Genomic DNA, 26,576 nt, shown 5'->3' with positions numbered 1-26,576 from the left:
TAATCCTCTGTTTTAATTCAGTTGGTTTGGTGTGAGGCTGTGTCTGTAGTTTTATTTCTTTCTTCAATTTCTTATTCCTTCAGTGATTGTGCTTGTTAACAGCAGGTGTTCAACAGCAGGTGTCTGAATTCACTTATTTGTGGTCATTCGCTCTGTCTAGTGGACTAAACTAATTGACCAATTTAAGGGCCAGGTGAATGAGGGTGTGGCGAGATTTCAGACACTCTGATTAGTTTCTCAAATATAAGGGTTTTCTACAAAGGTAGATACATGTTACTCTGTATGACAAGGAGGCAAATCAGCTTCTAACGCCGAGAGGGTTATTTTACCTTTATCTCTAGAAAACTCTAGAATTTTAACACTTTACTCTGAATTACCACAACACTTGAAATTTAACACCAATGAATTTGCTGTGCAGTCTTATTTTCTCTTTCTATTTCAGAATTTAATGTGTTTTTTGGTTCCCCTTTTTGTGTTGGCCTGTATCTAATATACAGTTGGCCTCATGCATTGGTGTTGCAGCGTGTTCAGCTCCCACACCAATACATGCTTACACACTCCAATTAGTCAGATATCCCCTTTTGGTGTTTTATCCCCCTTTCGGCCTGGGCCTAGCTCCAGGCCATTTTACACCCCTATATTGACTGTCAAGTTAATCCGGCCAGCCTCACACCTTCAGCAACCTGTTTAGGAAAAATCGGGAATAAGGTTGTTAATTTGTCATTATATAATCTCTACATAACGCCTGTTTCAGACCGCAAGCGTCAGCGGTGCGTGAGCAGAGCGTGTGTTTTCGGCGTCCATGTTAACAGATTAGAGCTTTCATACCGTACGCAGCAGCAGCGCGTCAGAGCGAGGCGTGGGCGTCGCCGAAGCAGCAGTGCAGCGATAGTTTCGGCACTGGGTCTATTTTTGCCACGGTGCTCACGCTCAATTAAAGTGACAGTGCATTGATAATGACCAAAACACATTGAATGACAGTAAAAAGCAATTTTACCCAATAAATGCGTTAATAATGTCAAATGGTTTATATATAGTCATTCAAATGAACTTACAACTATTAAAAACGGCAACAAACATTTATTTAGGCCCAAACTACAAAACCAAATGTAAAACAATTTTAGTATCAGTTTTGCTTAAGTTGCACACTAGTGTTGTAGGAGAGGGGAAATAGAATATTTACGGGATTTGTAGTCCATAGTGAAGTGTATTGTGGGTAGTGTAGTTCGACACGCATACTGGATTATGTGAGCTCGCTGTGTTCTGTGCAGCTGAGCAGAGGAAGAAAGTTTTAATCGGCTTTGTTTTATGTTCACTCGAGTTATTCCTACCGGGGGCTGTTTGCTCTGTGAGTCTGACAACATGAAAATAAGAAAAAGAATGGCATGCATTGGTTACTTTTGTCCGTCTCATCATCTGCACGAGCATGAATTAACGAGCTGTTATTCTGCCGCTGGACATCACTGAAACGGAGAAAGTAACACTAGTTTGATCATGTATAAATATCATTATAACTATATTGTATAAATATGATTATAACTAGGTCTACAGCAACCTGATAATCAAAAAACAAATGACATGATATCACAGGGGATTGTCTTCAAAACTAGTTCAAAACTAGATTAAAGACCTATCTGTTTAGTAAAGCATACTCTCAATGCATCACCTAGCGGGTTCCACACAGGCTTCTGCATCTTGCTTATATACACTATGAACAGCAGCTACGCTAATTATTTTCTTTATTCTCTATTTTCACCTGGGGATACTCATCCCAAGGTCCTCAGATTATGCGGAGTCACTGATTGGATCCAAGACCAGCGACGAGATGATCCCAAGGATTCCATATCCGGGACCAGGCCATATCCTGAGCTGCTGCTGCGCTGATGGTCGTGGGGAGTGGAGAACATGAGTCTGAATCCAGCGACGCTCCAGGGACAGACGAGTCTTCGCTGAGGCCATCTTCCAGCCTCAACCACGGCGAATGAAGCTCTGCACAAGACTTTTGGCCAGCGGAGAAATTAAAATGGTCGTGCCCAACTAAGTCTGGTTCTCTCAAGGTTTTTTTTTCTTCACTCCCATCAGGTGAAGTTTTTTTTCCCTCTCCGCTGTCGCCACTGCCTCGCATGGTTTAGGATTGGTAGAGCTACGCATCGATGAATTTGCTCTTCAGTGTTTGAACTCTCAGTAATGATTAAATCACACTGAACTGAGCTAAACTGAACTGAACTGAACTTAAACACTAAAACCTGAACTACACTGTTCCAGTTACTATGACCATTTATGTGAAGTTGCTTTGACACAATCTACATTGTAAAAGCGCTATACAAATAAAGCTGAATTGAATTGAATTGAATCTTCTGACTGTAGACACTTCTCATATAAGTTAGCTTGAGAAGCATACAGTACTATTTGATCTATAAAATGTGTAAAATAAACATTTGCAGGTTAAAGAAACAGCATAGGATGAAGTTGTCGTGAGTCTTGGTGCAGATGAAAAGTTTAAAAAGTGTATTTGTATATAGAGAGACATGTGTAACTAGATAGAATAGACAGAGATAGGTTGATCTCTGCAGCAGCTGCCGAAGAGCTGAAACGTCATGATTCACATAACTTTTGAAAATACGCATAATAAAACATGTGCATAACTGAGTAGGTTAAACTTTTATTTGATAAGAAAAGATGCGCATGAATTACGAAGGAAACACTTAACAAATTACAGCATGTGCATTAAAAAAAGGTTTGTTAGAGATGATGATAAAAATGTGTGTGAATGGACAAACCAGCAGACTGAGCACACTGTAGAACATCTTAAATGTTGTTTTAGTCATTCTAAAATGCCTTAACTGCCTCAGTATTATTGTATATTATTAATTACCTCAGAGCGTCTGGAGCGTGTCAAGATCTCCGCGTCCCATGGCTTCAAACGCCCCCACGTGTTCATTGTGTGTCAGCATTGTCTTCTGAGGTGCAAGTACATTTATTAAATAAAAAATTATTGCCACAGCTTCTTCTACCACAGTAAATTCTGTTTTTACGGTTGATATTTGGCGCAAGTTAATCAGAAAGTGACGATTGTGTTCTCTTTGACTTGTTGGATGAAAACGCTGCTTTATTCGCATCTTTTAGGCGTTATTCCAGTTTTGCACAAATTTATGTAATATATTTTGATGGAAACATAGATATTGCCTACATTTTTGTCACACACAGAACAAAGTCACGTATGAGAATGGCTTGTTCTTTTTTCATAAATAATTAGCTTAACCTTTGACATGTACTGTTACTAGATTAATGGGATTACTATTCTTTCTAAAAAGTATTTTTAGCACTGCTTACCTTCTAAATGTTATCAACCTCTATCACTTGATCAATAAAAAGGCAGACACAAGTACACTGTTAAATCTATTAAAACTGAAAAACGTGTATAAAAGTTTAGAAACATTTTATAACGTCACACATTACATTACTCATTTTATTATACTTAAATATTTAAATACTTTAAATTAAAAATTATGCATTAACTTGAGCAGCTGTTTTCCCAGGCTAACTGTCTCTGTTACACTGATGGTTGCTTCTTTTTAAATATATACGCTCATATTTGCAATAACTTTGCATGAGCAGATCAAGTTCAGCTGGAGAAAGAAATGGTGATCTCTTTTTTAAGATGTTGCCATGGTCACTCGTAATATCTGCGCTCCATTGATAATGTCTTTTTATAGTCACAGTGTGCGCGCTTAACTCTGAGTTGGTCTACTCAAAGTTGATTGATCTAACTCAGATCAGCTATTCTGAAACCAAAAAGTTTTTAATCTCTCTGTAAATAAACTCAGAGTTCAAGTTTAAACTCCGAGTTGTTTGAAACTCCTTACTGAAACAGGCCCCAGGTAAGGAAGTGAATGCCAATTGTATTTGTTTTGTTTTAGTTCTAAAATAGAATTATTTTTATGTTTCTAGCGAGGTAAGGGGTTTGCTTATGAGTTAGAATTGTTTTGTTATATTAATTTCTTTGATTTGGCTTCACTAGCCTCCCCTTACTCTTAAGTTGACCTAATTTTGTTTGATACTTTGTTTAATTTATTACTTTATTATTGTAAATATTTTTTCTTATTGTATACATATTTGGGCATTATTCTGATTTCACTTTTTTGTACATTAAATCACTTTTGTTGGCAGTTTTGTTGTTTATGTCTTTTACTTTCACCCATCATCTTGTAACAGTACCACACCTTTTAAATGTTAATACTTTTACCCTAGACTAACATCAAACGTAGTAACACAAATGAAGGACTTCGAAAAGCTTACAGCACCTGGTATTCCCAGGCGGTCTCCCATCCAAGTACTAACCAGGCCCAACCCTGCTTTACTTCCGAGTTCAGATGAGATCGGGCATTGCCAGCGTGGTATGGCCGTAAGCAAGAGAGTCTGTCAAGAGTTGGCTATTTAAAACAGGCGCAGCACCAGGGACCGAGCGCAGCTCAGCTGGCATCGACACAGCACCGACAGAAACAATGCCCTTGAAGGCGAGAAAAAATAATGGCAGCGGAGCTGTGACACGGGGAAGTGTATCAGCTGCCAAATGAAAGACTTCGAAAAGCTTACAGCACCTGGTATTCCCAGGTGGTCTCCCATCCAAGTGTAACAGGTGTACTATATTTATTTATTATTGGACCAGACAATAAAACCAGAAGTTTACAAGGTAAGTAAAAGAAGGTGGGGGTGAAACTGAGCAATAACCAAAGACAAACTGAATTTTTTAAATACAAAAATAGTTTTACTTTAGATTGTATGAATTTTTTCCTTTTCGTATTTGTCTTAGTAAACAATACTTACATCAGTAACATAACTATATTTATACACAACCCCAGGATGCACCCACTTTACAATTATTTTAAATCAAACACAAATCACAATAAATGAATTCAAGTGAAAACAAAAGAAACCATAAAATAACACAAATAAATCAGTGTCGTTGTTCACTCTAAAATTGGTGAAATCAGTTCAATTCAGATAAAGTTCTGAAAATCAGTCCTTAGAGCTGCATTAAAAAATCGCAGTACAATAAAAGAATTAACTTTTTGGCAAATTCTTACTTTATCCGGTGAAATGAGGATAAATTGAAATATGTGTACTTCACAATTTTCCAGGTCGACGTAGGAAGCTCGCCATCAATACAAGGAATCCAGTGAAACTGGGAAAATGTCCTCAGAAAAAAACCTGGCCTGATCACAGACCAGAATATATAAATAAGTTTAATATGTTCAAAATAATTTCAAAAACATACAAAATATACAACACGTAGAACAAATAAAACACATATACACACACATGTATACCATAAAATGAGCTAATATAATGGAATACCTGTCAAATTTGCGATGTTTATATCACTCTATGGTCTTCTCACACACACGCGATTGCAAAATGGCGTCAGCGCACAGTAAACGCAATGCAACATGCAGTCTGACTTCAACACACTCTTAAATACACTAAAACTTTTGCAGGTACAACTTGATTTAGTACAACTACAATCACTTTTAAACTGTTTGGGAATCATAACATATTGTATTTTAATCTTTTTGTTCAAGTTTGCTCCTCTATTATTTTGCCAACCGGTCTCGTCTCTGCTCTCTCTCTGTGGCAAGCTGGAAGGGGCGGAGCTAACAACCTGCTCTTACGATTGGTTGTTACTTTACCTCAAACTACATTTGTATACATGAATTTTATTTTGTTTATCATATTTATAAAGACTTGTAGATATAATAATAATATGATTATACTTTAACTATTTCACTAGGGTTACATATGTTTCTGCAACTATTGTCGGTAAGATGACTTTCAGTTTTGCCATATGAACGACAGAGCATAAGAACGACAAGAATGGGATTCGATGGACTCGGCCACCTCGTTATGTATGTACTCACTTTCCGGATATGGGCTGGACTATAGGATTTCTGTATGTATTTGCTGCTATTTTCGGTAAAGATGATTTTAAATTTTGCAACAACATCCTTCAAAACGATAAGAGCGTGCGAGTAAAACACCTTCCACGGAAGCACCGGCCTCTTTCAAATGCCAAAGCATTTGAACAACAAGGATGGGATTTGATGGACCCTTCCACCTCGTCATGTATGTACTCACTTTCCTGATATGGGCTGGACTATAGGATTTCTGTATGTATTTGCAGCTATTTTCGGTAAAGATGACATTAAATTTTGCAACAACATCCTTCAAAACGATAAAAGAGTGAGAGTAATAGAACTTCTACAGAAACACCATGATCTCTCAAAATGCCAGAACATATGAGCGACGAGGATGGGATTCGAACCCACGCGTGCAGAACACAATGGATTAGCAGTCCATCGCCTTAACCACTCGGCCACCTCGTCACATCCTTTCTTTCTTCTCTGGTGGAGGCCGGACTGTGGCACATAATTGTAAATGTATGTTTCTGCAACTATTTTCGGTAAGATGACTTTCAGTTTTGCTGTATGATCGACAGAGCAAATGAACGACAAAAATGGGATTCGATGGACTCGGCCACCCCGCCATGTATGTACTCACTTTCCTGTTGGGGGCTGGACTATGGCATTTCTGTATGTATTTGCTGCTATTTTCGGTAAAGATGACGTTAAATTTTGCAACAACATCCTTCAAAACGATAAGAGCGTGCAAGTAAAACACCTTCCACGGAAGCACCGGCCTCTTTTAAACACCAGAGCATTTAAACCACAAGGATGGGATTCGATGGACTCTTCCTCGTCATTTATGTACTCACTTTCATGATGGGGGCTGGACTATGAAATTTCTGTATGTATTTGCTGCTATTTTCGGTAAAGATGACAATAAATTTTGCAACAACATCCTTTCTACAGAACATTTCTACATTTCTACAGAAACACTATGATCTCTCAAATGCCAGAAGATATGAGCGACGAGGATGGGATTCGAACCCACGCGTGGATTAGCAGTCCATCGCCTTAACCACTCGGCCACCTTGTAACAGACTATCCTTCTTCTATGGGGAAAAAACACCTTCCACAGAAGCACCAGCCTCTTTCAAACGCCAGAGCTTTTGAACGACAAGGATGGGATTCGATGGACTCTTCCACCTCGTCATGTATGTACTCACTTTCATGATGGGGGCTGGACTATGGCATATATGTTTGTATTTTCAGCTATTTTCGATAAAGATGACATCAAATTTTGCAACAACATCCTTTAAAACGCTAAAATAATGAGAATAAACGAAATTCTACAGAAACACCATGATCTCTCGAATGCCGAATCAAATGAGCGACGAGGATGGGTTTCAAACCCACTCATGCAGTGCATAATGGACTAGCAGTCCATCACGTTAACCACACGGCCAACACGTCATGTATTTTCCTTTTTCTCTAGTGGAGGCCGGACTTTGGCACATAATTGTATATGTATGTTTCAGCAACTATTTTCGGTACGATGACTTTCAGTTTTGCCGTATGAACGAAAGATCAAATGAACGACAAAAATGGGATTCGATGGACTCGGCCACCCCGTCATGTATGTATTTACTTTCATGATGGGGGCTGGACTATGACATTTCTGTATGTATTTGCTGCTATTTTCGGTAAAGATGACGTTAAATTTTGCAACAACATCCTTCAAAACGATCAGAGCGTGCGAGTAAAACACCTTCCGCAGAAGCAATGGATTAGCAGTCCATCACCTTAACCACTCGGCCACCTCGTCACATCCTTTCCTTCTTCTCTGGTGGAGGCCGGACTGTGGCACATATTTGTTAATCTATGTTTCTGCAACTATTTTCGGTAAGATGACTTTCAGTTTTGCTGTATGAACGACAGAGCAAATGAACGTAAAAATGGGATTCGATGGACTCGCCACCCCGTCATATATGTACTCACTTTCCTGTTGGGGGCTGGACTACGGCATTTCTGTATATATTGGCTGCTATTTTCAGTAAATATGACGTTACATTTTGCAGCAACATCCTTCAAAACGATAAGAGCGTGCGAGTAAAACACCTTCCGCAGAAGCACCGGCCTCTTTCAAACGCCAGAGCTTTTGTACTCACTTTCATGATGGGGGCTGGACTATGGTATATGTTTGTATTTTCAGCTATTTTCGATAAAGATGACATCAAATTTTGCAACAACATCCTTTAACACGCTAAAATAATGAGAATAAACGAAATTCTACAGAAACACCATGATCTCTCGAATGCCGAATCAAATGAGCGACGAGGATGGGTTTCAAACCCACTCATGCAGTGCATAATGGACTAGCAGTCCATCGCGTTAACCACATGGTCAACACGTCATGTATCTTCCTTTTTCTCTAGTGGAGGCCGGACTTTGGCACATAATTGTATATGTATGTTTCAGCAACTATTTTCGGTAAGATGACTTTCAGTTTTGCCGTATGAACGAAAGATCAAATGAACGACAAAAATGGGATTCGATGGACTCGGCCACCCCGTCATGTATGTACTCACTTTCCTGTTGGGGGCTGGACTATAGCATTTCTGTATGTATTTGCTGCTATTTTCGGTAAAGATGACGTTAAATTTTGCAACAACATCCTTCAAAACCATAAGAGTGTGCAAGTAAAACACCTTCCATGGAAGCACCGGCCTCTTTCAAACGCCAGAGCATTTGAACGACAAGGATGGGATTCGATGGACTCTTCCACCTCGTCATGTATGTACTCACTTTCATGATGGGGGCTGGACTATGGCATATGTTTGTAATTGCAGCTTTTTTCGATAAAGTTGACATAAAATTTTGCAACAACATCCTTCAAAACGCTAAAAGAGTGAGAGAACTTCTACAGAAACACCATAATCTCTCAAATACCAGAACATATAAGCAACGAGGATGGGATTCCAACCCATGGGTGCAGAGCACAATGGATTAGCAGTCCATCGCCTTAACCACTCGGCCACCTCGTCGCATATTTTTCTTTTCTCTGGTAGAGGCTGGACTGTGGCACATATGTGTATATGTATGGTTCTGCAACTATTTTCAGTAAGATGACTTTCAATTTTGCCGTATGATCGACAGAGCAAATGAACGACAAAAATGGGATTCGATGGACTCGGCCACCCCGTCATGCATGTACTCACTTTCCTATTGGGGGCTGGACTACGGCATTTCTGTATATATTGGCTGCTATTTTCGGTAAAGATGACGTTAAATTTTGCAACAACATCCTTCAAAACTATAAGAGCGTGCGAGTAAAACACCTTCCACGGAAGCACCAACCTCTTTCAAACGCCAGAGCATTCGATCGACAAGGATGGGATTCGATGGACCCTTCCACCTCGTCATGTATGTATTCACTTTCATGATGGGGGCTGGAATATGACATTTCTGTATGTATTTGCTGCTATTTTCGGTAAAGATGACGTTAAATTTTGCAACAACATCCTTCAAAACGATCAGAGCGTGCGAGTAAAACACCTTCCACGGAAGCACCGGCCTCTTTCAAACGCCAGAGCATTTGAACGACAAGGATGGGATTCGATGGACTTTTCCACCTCATCATGTATGTACTCACTTTCATGATGGGGGCTGGACTATGGAATATATGTTTGTATTTGCAGTTATTTTCGATAAGGTTGACATAAAATTTTGCAACAACATCCTTCAAAACGATAAAAGAGTGAGAGAACTTCTACAGAAACATCATGATCTCTCGAATGCCAGAACATATGAGCAACCAGGATGGGATTCGAACCCACGCGTGCAGAGCACAAAGGATTAGCAGTCCATCGCCTTAACCACTCGGCCACCTCGTCACGTCCTTTCCTTCTTCTCTTTGGAGGCCGGACTGTGCCACATATTTGTTAATGTATGTTTCTGCAACTATTTTCGGTAAGATGACTTTCAGTTTTGCCGTATGAACGACAGAGCAAATGAACGACAAAAATAGGATTCGATGGACTCGGCCACCCCGTCATGTATGTACTCACTTTCCTGTTGGGGGCTGGACTACGGCATTTCAGTATGTATTTGCTGCTATTTTTGGTAAAGATGATGTTAAATTTTGCAACAACATCCTTCAAAACGATAAGAGCGTGCGAGTAAAACACCTTCCACAGAAGCACCGGCCTCTTTCAAACGCCAGAGCTTTTGAACGTCAAGGATGGGATTCGATGGACTCTTCCACCTCGTCATGTATGTACTCACTTTCCTGTTGGGGGCTGGAATATGACATTTCTGTATGTATTTGCTGCTATTTTCGGTAAAGATGACGTTAAATTTTGCAACAACATCCTTCAAAACGCTGTAAGAGTGAGAGTAAAAGAACTTTTACAGAAACACAATGATCTCTCGAGTGCCAGAACATTTGAGCAACGAGGATGGGATTCGACCCACGCGTGCAGAGCACAATGGATTAGCAGTCCATCGCCTTAACCACTCGGCCACCTCGTCACATACTTTCCTTCTTGCCTGGTGGAAGCCGGACTGTGGCACATAATTGTAAATGTATGTTTCTGCAACTATTTTCGGTAAGATGACTTTCAGTTTTGCTGTATGAACGACAGAGCAAATGAACGACAAGAATGGGATTCGATGGACTCGGCCACCTCCTCATGTATATACTCCCTTTCCTGATGGGGGCTGGACTATAGCATTTCTGTATGTATTTGCAGCTCTTTTCGGTAAAGATGACATGAATTTTTGCAACAACATTCTTTAAAACGATAAGAGCGTGCGAGTAAAACACCTTTCACAAAAGCACCGGCCTCTTTCAAACGCCAAAGCATTTGAACGACAAGGATGGGATTCGATGGACTTGGCCACTTCGTAATAAAATTTTGCAACAACATCCTTCAAAACGCTAAAAGAGTGAGAGTAAAACAAGTTCCACAGAAGCACCAGTCTCTCTCGAATGCCAGGACATATTAGCGACGAGGATGGGATTTAAAGAGCACAATGGATTAGCAATGCCAGCTGCTGAAGGATTGTCCATCAATATTTCACAAATGTTGAAGATGAGAGCCAATCGGAACGATTCGGTCCAACATTGTAGCCAATCACGTTGCAGCATCACAATATTTGCAGCCAATCGCGGACCGTAATTCTCAACATTTTCAACATTTGACCAATCAGAGTCATGGCAATGGTAAAGCTAGGGAAGGAACTGTTCCAAGATTCACCGCTAGGTGTGCAGTCAAACAGGTTAGTCAGATGTCAATCAATTTTCCGAACTGAGCCGAAGGTACACAAAGGAATAACAGGGTCATCTGGAGGCGGGTCAGAGGTCAAAAAAGTTCCTTGACCTTCAGTGATTTTTGACAAACAGCATCATTCGACAGAGCACAGCATCGTTTTGTTTAAAGTTCAGGATTTTTTTTCTGATAGTGATTTCTTAAAAAAGATAAGAAAATCTACATAATTGCTCGTATTAATGTTTTAGTGTGTTGTAATTCAAATTTGGATACTTTAATCTAAAACCGTTTAATTTATAGGAGAAAAAATGTCTGAAAAATTCCACAAAGCCATGTCAGACGCTGACTGGATTTCACATCTGAAAAAGTTTGCCAGCACAGGAGTTTGGCCATCAGATGAGGGCAACAGGAACAGGCCAGCTCCTCAATAAAAAAAGTGGCTTGAGACTTATCAAAGGGTGTGTATTTCGTTTACATGATATAATGTTTGTTGAAATTTGCTTAACTTGTTAGGCTTCAGTACATTCAGTACAGTATCTATGTAAAACATGTCATACTTGTTTTTAAATAATAATGTGTTTTAAAATGCATGTATTTTGAGATTTACGTCGAATAATTTACAATAGTTTGACCGTTTATGAGAGAGATTTTAAAAGGTGGGGGAATGGATTATGAATGTACAATATAGCATGTGGTTTTAAAGCCTGAAATGTTCCTGTCCAGTTCCTCTTATTTTTTTTTCTTATAGAGGTAAAGTTGGTTTTATATTCGGATATTCAGACATTCTCCTTAATAATATAATTTCAGAAAAAATTCTTTGCAAATTCTAAATAGGAAAATCATATTAGCAGACAATGATTAATGATTATCAAAGTACAGCATTGTTCACAGGGAATTAGATAATTGTTGATATTGTTTTCAAATCATACTTGCATGCTAATTCCGATCGAATATTCAAAGTAATATGGTAAACAATATAGAGACTTCTAAATGAACGAATGTGCGAATATAAAACCAACTTTACCTCTATCTTTTTCTTTTTGTTTTTTGGAGATACAAACTGTACAATTACATATTAGATAAATATTACACACATTCTAGAAACATAGTTAAATTAATTTACAGAGCTATTTTGTGCTTTATTAAAGGAGTCATTGAGTTAAAATTATTTATTCTATTTTTGCCCATTGCAGTCTCATGGACAGAGGACCTTGCACTCAAAAAAATGATATGTTGGCTTTAATTAACTTTTTTATGTCAACAGGTTCCACGTAACTGAGTTAAGTTACCTTAAAGAAAGAATATTCATTTGTGTGAACTTAAGCTAGTTACATAAAGGTAAGGTAATGTTGTTTAGTTCAATCAACACAACATTTATAATTAACTTTAATTTATTTACACTGCTAAAAAAATCCTTTAAATTTACTGAAAAATACCGGCAGTGGTTGCCAGGAATTTTCTGTAAAAATACGGAAGTTTTATATAACTGTTTTAATTTACAGAAAATAACCATATTTCATCAACTGATACAATGCTTAGTTCCCAAAAACCTAGTTTAGCTCACAAAAATGTAGTCATTCAATGCACTAATGTGTTCATGTATGTATAATTAGCAAACAGATTTTCCCTGTATTTGTAACTACACAGTTACTTTTAAACAAAAGAATATGCAGCACAACATCAGCTATCCTTAGTTTATATTGGACTTGCACACAGATGCTACTATCCTCCACAACGGTGCACCATAATAGTTCAATTTATTCTATTTCACTTGTTGGTTTCTAAATTTATTCAACATTTTATTTAATTTGTTAATTTTTGTATTTTTTTCTGTTAATATTTCACATTTAATTTTTTTGATTTTTTATTCCATGTTCATTACTGTTTTGTTGACCATTGTTAAATAAATATTGCATTTATTAATGACTGTTCCTCGACTTTTAAGTCCCCTTTGTGTTGGTTTCTGTTTGTATTTAACATTTTATTTACATTGTTTATTTATATTGTTAATACTGTATTATTAATAACTAATTTATTATTTTTACATTTTCTACTCTATATTCATTACTGTTCTGTTGACAATTGTTAGATAAATAATGCATATATAAATAACTGACTACTCCCTGACTTTTAATTCTATACACTGTAGCTCTATGACATTTCTATAGATCATTTGTACATTAAAATACAGAACAATAATAACCATAAGCATAAGAGATGTGAGAAATGTGAGAAATGAATGGTGACAAATGAATTGCTTGTCACCCTATGAATGTAATGTGAGAAAGAGAGTGTGTGTGAGAGAGCTTATGTGCATGTGTGTGTGTGTGACATATGCGTGCGTGCCTGTGTGTGAGTGTGTGTGCATGTGTGAAAGAGAGAGCGCGTGTGTGTGTGAAAGAGAGAGAGCATGTGTGCGTGTGTGAAAGAGAGAGAGCATGTGTGTGTGTGTGTGTGTGTGTTTTCCAGAGATGGGTTGCGGCTGGAAGGGCATCTGCTGTGTAAAAACTTGCTGGTGAGTTGGCGGTTCATCCCGCTGTGGCAATCTCGGACTCTTGGTCCTCCATAATCATCACACTTAAGACTAATCATGCGTACAATTCAGGCTTAAACATGAATAAATTATATTTTAAACATTTAATAAAATAACCGTTATTTAAAAATGCAATAACATTTTAGTGAGCAGAATAAGCTTATTATAAAGTATTCCAAACTTTTTACTGTGGCTGTATATTATAGTTATTACTACTATTTGTTGTGCAACATTTTTTTTTTTTTTTCACATGGGTGGAAACCTTTGTTGAACCCACCTGTTTCTGATGTTTGCTGGGGAGCGATTCTGAATGTCTGGCAACTGTGCAGAGCTAAAAAAAAAAAAAAAAAAAAAGATCACTGTATTAAGTAGCTTGAGGGGACATGTGGTACATTGTCCAGTGGCTCCCAGTGCTTCAGCTTCTCTGTACATGTTGTCGGTGGAGCTGGTGGTACTGCTGGTGCTGGTTGTGGCCAAATCATAGTGGGAACTATAGTAAAAGTTCAGTGGCATCTGAGGTAACAGGAGGATATTCTATTGATGGAGCAGGTGGAAGGAGTGGCTTTGGTGCTGGTCCAGATTCCTCGTCATCTCATCAAAATTTAACGGAAACTTGTTCAAATAGATTATAATCGCATTTGACTTTTTTTTTTCCACTTGAAATGACAATCTTTTTGCTAAATTAAAATAATTCAACCCATTCTTTAAACAGGGTTTTGCTTGTCACCCTAAAGAGTTTTACACAATTATTAATGTTATTCCTAAAAACATCACGGTATTGATCAGAGGTATTCTTTCACACTATTCTGTAATGTTCTCTCTTCCATCTTTATTTTTAGAGATACAAAATTTAATAATAAGTTTTAAATGAATATTCTTATTTAAAGGCTTCATCCTAATCAGCTCAGACCTCGTTTATTTTAAAAGAATTTAATTCACAGGAATTTGAAAAATAAGAACAATTAGCATTTCTTTTTTAATTCTCCCCAAAATTAAAGAACTTCAGTTAAAATGATTAATAATGTGTATTCATCAAAATAATTCCTGAGATTAAAATTTGATACTGAGGAGAACTTGCCAATTTTGTGAAAGTTATTGAAAACACTGAGCATATTTTCTACAACTGCATATACTCATGTACATAACTTATAATACATAATGTCACGCGCAGAATCCCACAGATTTTTAGCCCATCATTAATTCTATTTAATTTACTTGAGTAAATGTGTGTAAATATATATTTATTCACTTTTTAAATTAACAGTAATATTATTGACTAATATGAAAATGTTAATCTGATTTATCTACAATGCAGTTTGTACAGTAATATTTTCTATCTTTTAGTAGAAATATTATACGAGAGACTTGCTTTGTTTACCAGATAAAGTGAATCTAATTGGATTTGGATTTTAAACATTAAATAAAAGTTTAAAAGATATTATTCTTTGTTTCACATATTTAGGTTTTAGTTATGATACTCCCAAAATATTTCGGCAGAAATTAACAGATTTTTATCGAAATTCTTTGCAGAAATAGCAAAAAACGTCGACAGATTCTGTCTGGCCCTACACATGACTCATAATACATAGTGCATAATACAGAATGTCTCATGTCAATATCCATGTAAACCCTTTTTACAATAAACAAGTTAAATTTGGTGTAACTAAAACAAATTGTACACAGCATTACCTGGTTAACAACGTTTTATGCTTTGCAAAACATTCTTCATTTATAAATGCAGGTTTTTGGACCTTCTTTTAAAGTGTGACTTTGAGATTATTAGACTCATAAAAGGCCTAATAAAAGTATCCTCTTTCAATTTTTATTTTGCTCACCTATCATTGCTGGTTAGTAATAGTATATATATATATATATATATATATATATATATATATGCAGACAGCATACAATATAATATATTAGTCCACATGAGCAGTACAATATGTATTGCATATTAATAATAATTGGAATTTACAGATAGCTGAAGTCCTTCAGTAGTCTGTTAAGTCCTGGAATTAGCATGTAAGCTAACAAATCAGTCATGTTCTCATTCACAATTGAGACACTGGGTTTCCCATACACCAATTTATTTGTAGTTATGTGGGAGTTTTCACATGAACATTTCTTTAAGGGAAACTAGTTGTCTATAGAAAGTTTAATTGTCTGAATACAGGAAAACGTTTTTATTTTCTAAAATCAGTCCATCAAAATAAATGTGTAGTGTTCTGAAACCAAAGTCTTCTTTTGTTACCCACAACACATCAAGATTTGATCAAGTCAAAATCTCATAATCTGACACAAATCTGATCTGTTGTAATTGGCAAATGGCATTGTGTAGTCTGATCAGGGCTTTATGGAGTCTGCATCAGTCTCTCACTGTCATTGCAAGTTCACACCAGCCGAGTTTAGGTGGATTTTTATTCACCAACAAGTTTTGTGAAACTGCAGACAAAAGCCAAAAATTGGAGGCAAATCGGTGTTTGTTCAAGGGAGTGAAAATCAAACAATGTGAACGATCAAAAACACAATCTAAGAGTGTAGGACAGTTTTCTCTGCATCTCCCCAAACATTTTCTCCTCCCTAATCTTTCTAATTCTCTTTTCAGAGCCGACCATTTGATTGCAGTGTGCAATGTGCACAAATTTGGTTCTCAGTTCATAATAACTTAAAACACATATAGAGTTATTTTGCTTTCTTGCAAAGAAGAAGTAGAAACTCTCACAACCTGGTACATCTTCACCCCTCTTCAGTTATTGAGTTTAAATCTTCAGGTTCAAAAGGTTTCATTCCAGTAACTTGAGATGTATTCAAGAGTTCACATTTGTCCCGAGATGCTATTCCATGCTATCCCGGGTGAGAGCCTTAAGCTCCGCTTGACAAGGCCTCATTTTTTCTCTCCATTGTGAAGCTTCATATGATTGACGAGGCTTCTTTTATGTTTAAAGCCCTTTCCACACTCAATGCATCGAAAACGCTCGCCTGAGTGAATCTTCATGTGTTGCTTTATGGAGTCTTTGCATGTGAGACTCTTTCCACAATGATCACATGTGGTTCCAGTGTGACCATTGGTGTGATTCATGAGCCTAGCTTTGGTTGTGAAGCTCTTTCCACAATGAGCACATGCAAACGGCTTCTCTCCAGTGTGACTTATCATGTGGTGATCGAGTGTGTTTTTACATCTGAAACTTTTACCACACTCTGTGCATGTGTAAGGTTTCTCTCCAGTGTGAATCCTCATGTGGATGGTAAGGTTTTGTTTTTGAGAAAAACCTTTCCCACACTGTGTGCAAATAAAGCTTCTCTCTCCAGTGTGAGTTCTCATGTGGACTTCAAGGTTGCCATTTTGCTTATAACTCTTTCCACACTGGAGGCAAGAGTAAGGCTCCTCCCCAGTGTGAATTCTCATGTGCGCTGCCAAGTTTCCTGTAGTATAGAAGCTTTTCCCACACTTTTGGCATGCATACGGCCTCTCTCCAGTGTGAATTCTCATGTGCACTGTTAAGTTTCCTATAGTATAGAAGCTTTTTCCACACTGTTTGCAGGTGTAAGGTTTCTCCCCTGTGTGAACTCTCATGTGAACATCAAGGTTTGACCTTTGACTAAAACTCTTTCTACACCGTTTACAGCTGAAATTACACCCAGATTTGGATTTCCGAGGTCTTCCGCGTGATGAAGTCTTTTTAGTGAGTGTGGGTTTTTCATCAGTTGTTATTTCTTGGTGTTTTTTTTCTTCCATTTCATTCCATTGATGAGTCTCTTCTTTCAGCACCATCAGGTCTTTAAAAAAAGAACAAAAAAAGTTAACTTTAGTATGAAAGCACAAAGTGGTAAGCATGATATGGATATTTACCCCAAATATTTAAGGGACTCTACTATTTACTCTCCATCATGTGCTTTTAAACATTTCCTTTCTTCTGGAACACAAAGTAAGCCAGCGTTTTTATCACAATATCTTATTTTGTGTTCAACAGAATCAAGAAACTCATCAAGGTTTAAAACCGCACAATGGAAAGTAAATGGTGAGGCTATTTTCATTTCTGTGTCAGAAATACCTTTAAAGGGTTTCTATTATGAACCTTTTTTATAAGATGTAAAGTAAGTCTTTAGTGTTTCCAGAATGTGTCTGAGGTTTCAGCTCAAAATCAGATCATGTACCTTGCAGAATATTTCATTTTGGGGGTCAGAGGAAAACCAAGCTCTTTTTGTGCCTGTGGCTGTAAATGCAAATCATCAAATGCACTCGCTCTAGATTACTCATGTTGTGTTTCCTCATGTGCATCTCTTTCTTGGAAAACCTGATTGACACAAATCCTGCATGTTCATAGCAAGTGCGCATAATTGAGCTTATATTTGTGAGTTTGCATTATTGTATATAACTTATGCAAATGTTTCCCGGTACTGGTTTGCAGCTGGACAGGTATCCGCTGTTTAAAACATATGCTTGATAAGTTGGTGGTTCATTCCACTGTGCAACCCCTGATGAATAAAGGGACTAAGCCGAAGGAAAATGAATGAATGAACTTGTGCAAATGCTTAATGCCATGTTTGCTGTAAACTGGAGTGATGAGAAGATGACAAACTTTGCTACTTGTTTTCATTCATTTGTACTTTTGTCTTTGTTTTCTTGCCTTTGCGTATATCCTGAGGCTTAGCTGAAGACCTATATGATGACATTTTATACCCGACAAGATGCAGAAATGCCATATAAAAAAAGGTTATCTGCTTTTTGTCCAATCGGGGACAGTGACAACGTAAATATACAAATAATAATGTTAACTCAGGGTTTGCGAATGTGTAATGTCTGTTAATGAACACCCAGGATTATTTTATAACCCCAGGCATAGCATGAGCAGTGTGAAACGTATTTACAGGTAACCCAGGATTCTGTTTATCCAGGGTTAGAATGACCCAAGGGTTAACAATTTCAAGTGTGAAAATTCCTAAGAATACTTAGCATCAGCTTTCAGAATAAGTGTAGTACAACGACAAACAGCAACATACAAAAATTCTCAATCATGTCATAGTGACCTGATCTCATTTGCTATTGATTTAAAACTTACTATTCAGTTGCCTATTGGAGAAATGACATGGGATAATAAACGGCTATACATGTTCATGACTATACATACAAAGAAAAACAATAAAATAAGAAAATATGACTTTGCAACATCAAGCAGCATTAGGCATGTGCCAGTATAAGATTCTGACAGTATGATAAGCTTGAATAAAAATATCATGGTTTTAAGGTACTGTGATTACTGCTCTAAATATATTCTTTTTAAATGTCTGGGTAAAAAACAATGAGATTTAAGACCTACAGCAAAATATTTCACTAAATTTAGGACTTTTTAAGGCCTAAAATTTTGATTTTGGAAATCAAGACATTTTAAGACTCCACGGAAACCCTCTTTATACACAATAGTCCTGGTAATTAGTTATTATAATAATGATGTAATTCTAACTTAGATACTATCTGTGAGAACTAGAAATTAGAACTAGAAGCAAGTTTAAACCCATGAAGAAGTTGATGAAAAAAGGGGAATTGTGATCAACGTGACATATGCAAACATATTCCTGTCTTTCAATGAGTGCTTATGTGCATTTAGGAGAACTAGGCAGCACACTAAGGGCTGCAAGATGGATTTAATTCAGTATTCTTATTATTAAAATATATCTGAATGAAAGGCGAAGCAGTGGCGCAGTAGGTAGTGCTGTCGCCTCACAGCAAGAAGGTCACTGGGTCGAACCTCGGCTCAGTTGACGTTTCTGTGTGGAGTCCCTGCCTTTGTGTGGGTTTTCTCCGGGTGCTCTGGTTTCCCTTACAGTCCAAAGACATGTGGTACAGGTGAATTGGGTAGGCTAAATTGTCTGTAGTGCATGAGTATGTGTGGATGTTTCCCAGAGATGGGTTGCGGCTGGAAAGGCATCCGCTGTGTAAAAACTTGCTGGATAAGTTGGCAGTTCATTCCGCTGTGGCAACCATGGATTAAGAAAGGGACTGAACTGACAAGAAAATGAATAAATGAATGAATATCTGAATGGGGATCAAATTACTGAGTTAGTCTTAGGCCCCGTTTACACTGATGCGTTTTCGTTTTAAAATGCATAAGTTTTGCTATGGTTATTAGTTTTTGAGTGCCGAAAACGGAGCTGTTTTCAATCTAAAACACTGCTGCTCCAGTGTGGATGGGGGAAAACAGAGGCAGGGCTGCCAACATTCGCCTATCTGATTGGGGCTTTTCCTCAATATTAAGTAGCCTAACGTTACACAGAGTTCAGCCCTGCATCCTCTTCTTGCAAGTTCAGACTTCGCAAGTTTGATCAAGGCTGCAGTCTCCCCCTCCTCTGTTTGATATGGAAAACAGTCTACCGAGGACACGGGTAAATCTTTAAAGGAAACAGTGTACTTTATAACTTCCTTCACATTACCCTGGCTACGTTGTTTCACTTTCTAAACAATAAAATGAAAACATGATTTAAGGAACTGCCTATTTTCATTTTGATATTAGCAACTTAACAGACAGCAGAAATATTGTGGCGTCGTGCTGCATTTATGAGCGTCATCTTCCCTGTGTGGATATTTATAACAAAATGGAGCCTATAACAACTGCCTCTTTTCAATTTCAGTGATAATATGAAACATACCCTCTCTTTTGCTAAATATCAGTTTTACTAATCGATAAAGGCCATTATAAAAGTATAACAGACAATAAGTTTATACATCTGGGTAGATAGGCTGCATAGATTGCCTGAGAGTGTGTGTGGTCACGTGATGTGCGTTTTTAGTGTTTTGGTGTGGACAGAGAGCTGTTCAGAAACGCTCAGTGGACTGCTAGTGTGGACATCGTTTTAAAACTAAAGTGCACTAGTGTAAAAGGGGCCTGAGAATAAAAATTAACCTGTTTGTTCTTGCAGATCTTCCTGTTTGATTCTGAATGTTTCTTCAATTTTCACATCTTCACTCTCCTCTTTAATAAACGCCATCTTTATAACAGGGTGGAGATCAGTCGATTCTGGAGGAGTTTTTCTCTGCTTGGACACTTTATCCTGTTTAAAATAAACAAAACAAAAAAATGTCCTGTTTAAAATAAATAAAACAATGAACAGAAACAAAATAACTTCTCTTTAACACTTAACTACTTAAACAGTTTCTTTATAAAAGAGTAATTCACAAAAAGAAATCAGGTAAAACATTCCCTTAAAACACGTACTACACACTTTTCTGTTACTTTATTTTAAATAAAAGCCCTTGGTTACTGCGAATAAATTAGTACTACGTTGTATAAAGGGTTAAAATGATATTTCCAACAGCAGTAACATAATTTAACATCATATAAAAAACGAAAACTTTAACTTTAAATCGGTTTATATCTGTAAACGTTTTAAAACAAACCTTTCTCCAGTTGAATTACAGCGCTGAAGCGGCGCCGCCTGATGACGTCACACCCCATGACAAAATAAAAGTCTTTATTGTTAAGCTTTTTTGCCACTTACTGTCATGACTAGGGCCAGATGGAATCTGCAGATGTTTTTTGCTATTTCTGCTGAAAAGTTTGGTAGAAATCTGCGGATTTCTGCAGAATGATTTTGGAAGTATCATAACTAAAACCTTAATATGGGAAATAAAAATAATACCTTTTTTACTTTTATTTAATGTTTACAATGCAAATCCAAATAGATTCACCTTATTTGGTAAACAAAGCAAGTCTCTCATATAATATATCTACTAAAAGAGAGAAAATATTACTTTACAAACTGCAATGTACCTTAATCCGATTAACATTTTCATATTAGTCAATAATATTACTGTTATTAATTTTAAAACTGATTAAATTTAGATTTACACATATTTACTCAAAGTAAATAAACAGAATTAATGATGGGCTAAAAATCTGCGGAATTCTGTGGAAAATCTGCGGAATTCTGCAGGAATTCTGCATTCTTTTTTTCTATGGTTGCATCTGCATTTTATTTTCTGTGATAGGCATATTGAATCTTTTTCAATTAATTCAATAAAGTTGCTCTTTAAACAGCTTATAAGCATTGTGATTTAAACCTGTATTTTGACCCTAATAGTAAATTGTTATTATGTACATCTGAAATCAAATGCATTTTATACTCTAATGAAAAATACATATTGAAATAGAACAAAAATAGACAAATGTATTTAATATTCCACAGTTTTATTTTTTGAGTACTTGGTTTTCACTATTTAAGCCTATAATTTAAATGTTCTCTCTGTGTTTAAGTGTACTGCGTGTATAGAAGAGTTGAATGATTTTATGCTCTTGATGAATGTGTACAGCTGTATATTTGTATAAATAAAAAAATGATGACAGATTGTGGTGTGTTTTGTCATATATACAGATTAAATTATAATATGTATCCTTTTGAAAAATGTAATTATTTAATATATGTTGGTTTAATGTTGAAAAGGTTGTTTATGCATTCATTTCAACGTTAAATCATTTTGATAAATTATATGTTGAATAGTTGTGGATTCTATGATGTTTCAATCGACCTAAAATCAACATCATTTCAACGTTAGATAAACCAATTAGGTCATTTATATGTTGAAAATGCGTGGATTCTGTAACGTTGTTTCGATCGACTGAAAGTCAGCATCGATTCAACGTTGGGTAAGTAACCAAGTGCGACGATTTCAGGTTAGATTTGAATGGAGTGCCTGACGTCGTTTCAACATTACCCAGATGAGCAAAATGATGTTGAATCAACGTCGGTGATCAACGTGGATTCGATATCAAAAGAAACGTTGATTTTAGGTTTTTTGAAAAAATACATGTTTACTTGGCCTAAAATGTACATTCTTAAATGTTATTAAGGGCAGAAATTCACACATAGATTAAGGTACATCTGAACAGTGATTTCCAATAATAAAATCGATATGTCAAAAAATGCCGTTTATCGTGTTTTGCAACCAAACTCTTCATATACATACTGTTGAAGTCAGAATTATTAGCCCCCCTAAATTATTAGCCCCTCTGTTTATTATTTCCACAATTTCTGTTTAACAGAGAGAAGTTCTTTTTTCAACACATTTATGAAATAATATTTTACTAGATGTTATTCAAGACACTTCTAAACAGCTTACAGTGACATGTGAAGGCTTAACTAGGTTAATTAGGTTAGCTAGACAGGTAAGGGTAATTTATTAGGCAAGTTATTGTATAATGATGGTTTGTTCTGTAGACTATTGGAAAAAATATATAGCTTAAAGGGGCTAATAATTCTGACGTTAAAATTAATTTAAAAATTTTAAAACTGCTTTTAGTCTGGCCAAAATCAAAGAAATAAGAATTTCTCCAGCAGAAAAAAAAAATCAGCCATACTGTGAAAGTTTGTATTTATTTATAATAATTATTATTATTATTATCTGACTGTGGAAATTTCCTTGCTCTGTTAAGCATCATTATGGAAATATTTTAAAATGGAAGAAAATATCAAAAGGGAGGCTCATAATTCTGACTACAACTGTACTTGCTTGTTTTTTTACTAATTTACTTTTGTATTTGCATTTTAATTTATTTTCAAAATAGGATTTTATTTATATATATATAATCATTTTATTTATGTAATATGCTTGCTGTTTACATAAGAATCCTCTGCCTTTTATACTTTAGTTTTAATTCATTTCAAAATTGTATTTTATTTATAATTGTTTTATTTCTGTCATATGCTTGCTGTGTGTGTTTCGATGTTTATTTTGTAATAAACTGCAATATATTTAAACAGTAAGGCCTTTATCTTTATTTATTGCCTGTTTAGTGAAGGGAAGTTCGGATCATTTTACTGACTCGTATCTTTGAGTCTTTTTTCTAGTCATTTCGTTCACTTGGTTCAATTTGCCAAAATGTTTTTAAAATTTTACGAATTGCTTCCAAACACATAAGTCATAAATAGAATACTATAAGAAAGAGAAAATAATAATTCAATGTTTACCTGCTCTTTTGTCAATGAAAGCATTTTTGTCTCTTTGCTCAGCTCAACTCTTCATGTCTTCTAATGTCAGTAATTCGGTTATGTTACACTGGCAGTCACATATAATCTTAACTAATGTACACAGTCTGAGCCGATAGAAGCCATCATAATTAGTTCACCTTTCAAGTCTTGAGTCGTTTGTTATTTACGTAACAGAATGACTCAAACCCGAGGACTCGAGAGATGAGCGGTTCAATTCTTTTTCCAGCTCTAAACACATATAATTGGCCCGTGAGAAACGAGTGACTCAGACCCGATAGAGGACTCGTTTATGATTGACCCATTAATAACCTGGTTAGAGATATCTGCTCCAGTCGGGAATTGAACCTTCAACCTTGTGATCTACCCAAAGTGTTATTTATGGACATATTTCTTGAACTAGTACTGTTATATATGCATTGAGTAGTGTCTGGTGGGCAGAAATGCCAAAAAAAAACTTAATTTCACTTCTTTCGTTCAATTTCTCAAATTTTCTTCTTTTTCTCATATTTTTTTCTTCCCCTTCCAAAACAGACTATTGTTTCCCAGCTTTAGCGGAATCAGTAGAGGGTCCAGGGTTCAAGTCCCTGTTCGGGCATGCAAGACTCTTTGTGGAGCCACAGCTTTTGCCTTTGAGCTATCGCTTGCTGAAAGTTTCATCTAGATCCACAACACATGTACTAGGCATGAGGACATGGAAGTACAGGCAGTCTTGTAATCGTGGCTGAGTGGTTAAGGCGATTGACTAGAAATCCGTTGGGGTCTCCTCCTGCAGGTTCAAGTCCTGCAGACTATACCTACATCCTGTTACTTTTTAAAATTGCAACAGTCATCAATTGTTTGCATTTTCAGTGTTTCTGGGAAAAAGTGTTGTGCTGGTAGGAGAAGAAAAACAACAGTGTGTGCTCACTGAACAGGAAGGACCATATCACATGGAGGAACATACCAAACAAGAACTGCAATGGCTGTCCCATAGCTCGCCGTGATTGTATAGTGGTTAGTACTCTGTGTTGTGGCCTCAGCAACCCTGGTTTGAATTCGGGTCATGGCAGGTTTTTCAAGGTGACATTGACTTCGCACTCTGTGTTGCCATCCTTAATCTCCAGCCTCCTTTTAGTGCAGGCTGTGCTAATGGCACATCCTGAATGTTTACGTTTCCTAAAGTGTGGAAGACTAGGGGTCCGTTCTTCATACGTGGATTACTCAGTTAGCTGGATTTGGATATTGACGATTTGACATGATCCAGGATCGTTTCATTCTTCAAAGCTGATCCAAGAGTTGTTGTCATAGCAACAGTTCTGCTAGGTCAAACCTGATCGGGAGCAGGTTCAATTCATATAAACAGGATTAGATCGGCTTAGTTCAAGCAAAGATAATACAGAAAGTATGTACCGAATTCTGATATTTTCTTACAGTAGTAGTTATATACACTTGGGAAAATGGTACATATATTTTTAACTATATATATAAAGTTATAGTCATTAATAAAATAAATTAAGTTATACATATTCATAAAACGTATGCAAACTGCACCCTCGAAATGAAAGTACAAAGACTGCCACCTGGTGGTGCAAAGAGAAAACTTATTTATATGAACTTTTTAAAACGCTTTAGTACAAATTGTGTATAATAGAAATGCACAATATGTGACTTTTTAAAAAAAGCAATAATACGAGGGGGTTCCAAAATGGCGACGAGCTAGACAGACGTGCAACTCAACGCTCTTACCACAGACGGCCAGAATTTAAACTTTAAGAAACTTTTAGATATTAAACTGACGAAATAGTTTCCGAGTTCAACTGCGGTCACAAAAAAAAATTGCTTCACCATGGCAAATCGAAGAAATACAAGGAAGAATCCAGAGGAAAGTCCTGACGGTGACGAAGCTAATGGTAGCGCCAAGCTAACAAGTGAAGCTACAACAAACAACAACAGGAAAACGATGTAATGAAGGCTCTCACAGACATGAAACACTTTTTCACATCTCAATTTGAAGGCGTTCTGAATGCTATTCAAGGAATTAAAAATGAAATCTCCAAATTTGGTGGCAGATTAGCAGAGGCTGAACATCGAATTAGTGATACCGAGGATAATGTGGATAAGCTACAAAAAACTGTGAAAACTCTGGAAAGCCGAGTTGTAACACTCAGCGCGGACCTGGATGACTTAGAAAACCGTAATCGCCGTTGCAATCTCCGGCTAGTCAACCTACCCGAAAAAGCGGAAGGGACGGACGCAGCAAACTTTCTAGAAAAGTGGCTTACTGATGTGTTTGGAGCATCTACTTTCCCGAGTCCAGTGATTATTGAAAGAGCGCACAGAATCGGCAGGCTCCAGGCAAAGCCTCAGCAATACCCGCGAATACTGATCATGAAATTCCTCAACTTTCGTGACCGACAGAGAGTGATACAGGCTGCCAAAGAGATGGGAATTGTGAAATTTCAGGAGAACAAGGAGATGTTTTTCCCGGACTTCTCGGTAGCGGTGAGGAAACAACGAAAGCAATTCGATGATGTGAAGAAACGACTCCAGGTACTGAACATTCCTTACAGATTTATGTATCCTGCCAAACTGAGCTTCATGCATAAGGGCCAGTGGAGGATCTGTGAGACGCCAGAGGATGTACAGAAGTGTATTGAAGAATTCGGGGAAACATCAGGAGAGTAAAGACAAATTTCAAATAGTTGGCTGAATGTTCAACTGTTTTATTTTTCAAAGCTATTATCATAAATCAAGGTAATTAACCGCGAACACGTAACGTGACAATTATTCACCTACTGTATAATGGCCGGTTAAAAACAAATAGGCCTATATTTAAATGCAAGTCAGTTCAATGATTGTTTGAAGAAAATGTTTGATTATTCTTGATGTTCCATTTCATTAGGTTGTCTGTGG

The 26,576-nt window shown here is 36.9% G+C and overlaps 1 protein-coding gene, 1 long non-coding RNA gene and 2 other non-coding genes across 4 annotated transcripts in view; 1 reads left to right on the top strand and 3 right to left on the bottom strand.

Annotated features, from left to right (window-relative positions):
• Positions 1-26,576, top strand: part of LOC147845150 (uncharacterized) — a 180,450-nt gene that overhangs the window by 88,529 nt on the left and 65,345 nt on the right. The gene's annotated exons all lie outside the window — the stretch shown is intronic.
• LOC137489454 (5S ribosomal RNA) lies at positions 4,293-4,411 on the bottom strand. The gene has a single exon (XR_015489202.1). It is a non-coding gene; the product is annotated as a 5S ribosomal RNA (ribosomal RNA).
• On the bottom strand, positions 6,302-6,383 carry trnas-gcu (transfer RNA serine (anticodon GCU)). The gene has a single exon. It is a non-coding gene; the product is annotated as a tRNA-Ser (tRNA).
• Positions 15,774-21,150, bottom strand: LOC108181760 (uncharacterized). Its single transcript, XM_087250429.1, has 3 exons — positions 21,097-21,150; positions 20,603-20,750; positions 15,774-17,480 (listed from the first exon to the last, which is right to left on the bottom strand). The coding sequence occupies exons 2-3, from the start codon at positions 20,685-20,687 to the stop codon at positions 16,588-16,590; spliced, it is 978 nt and encodes a 325-aa protein (XP_087106555.1). The 5' UTR covers positions 20,688-20,750; positions 21,097-21,150; the 3' UTR covers positions 15,774-16,587.

Source organism: Danio rerio, chromosome 4 (assembly GCF_052040795.2).
Source record: "Danio rerio strain M-AB ecotype USA chromosome 4, GRCz13ab, whole genome shotgun sequence".
NCBI classification, from domain to species: Eukaryota; Metazoa; Chordata; class Actinopteri; order Cypriniformes; family Danionidae; genus Danio; species Danio rerio.
Note: the sequence above shows the minus strand (reverse complement) of the source record. Positions and strands in the feature narration are given on the sequence as shown.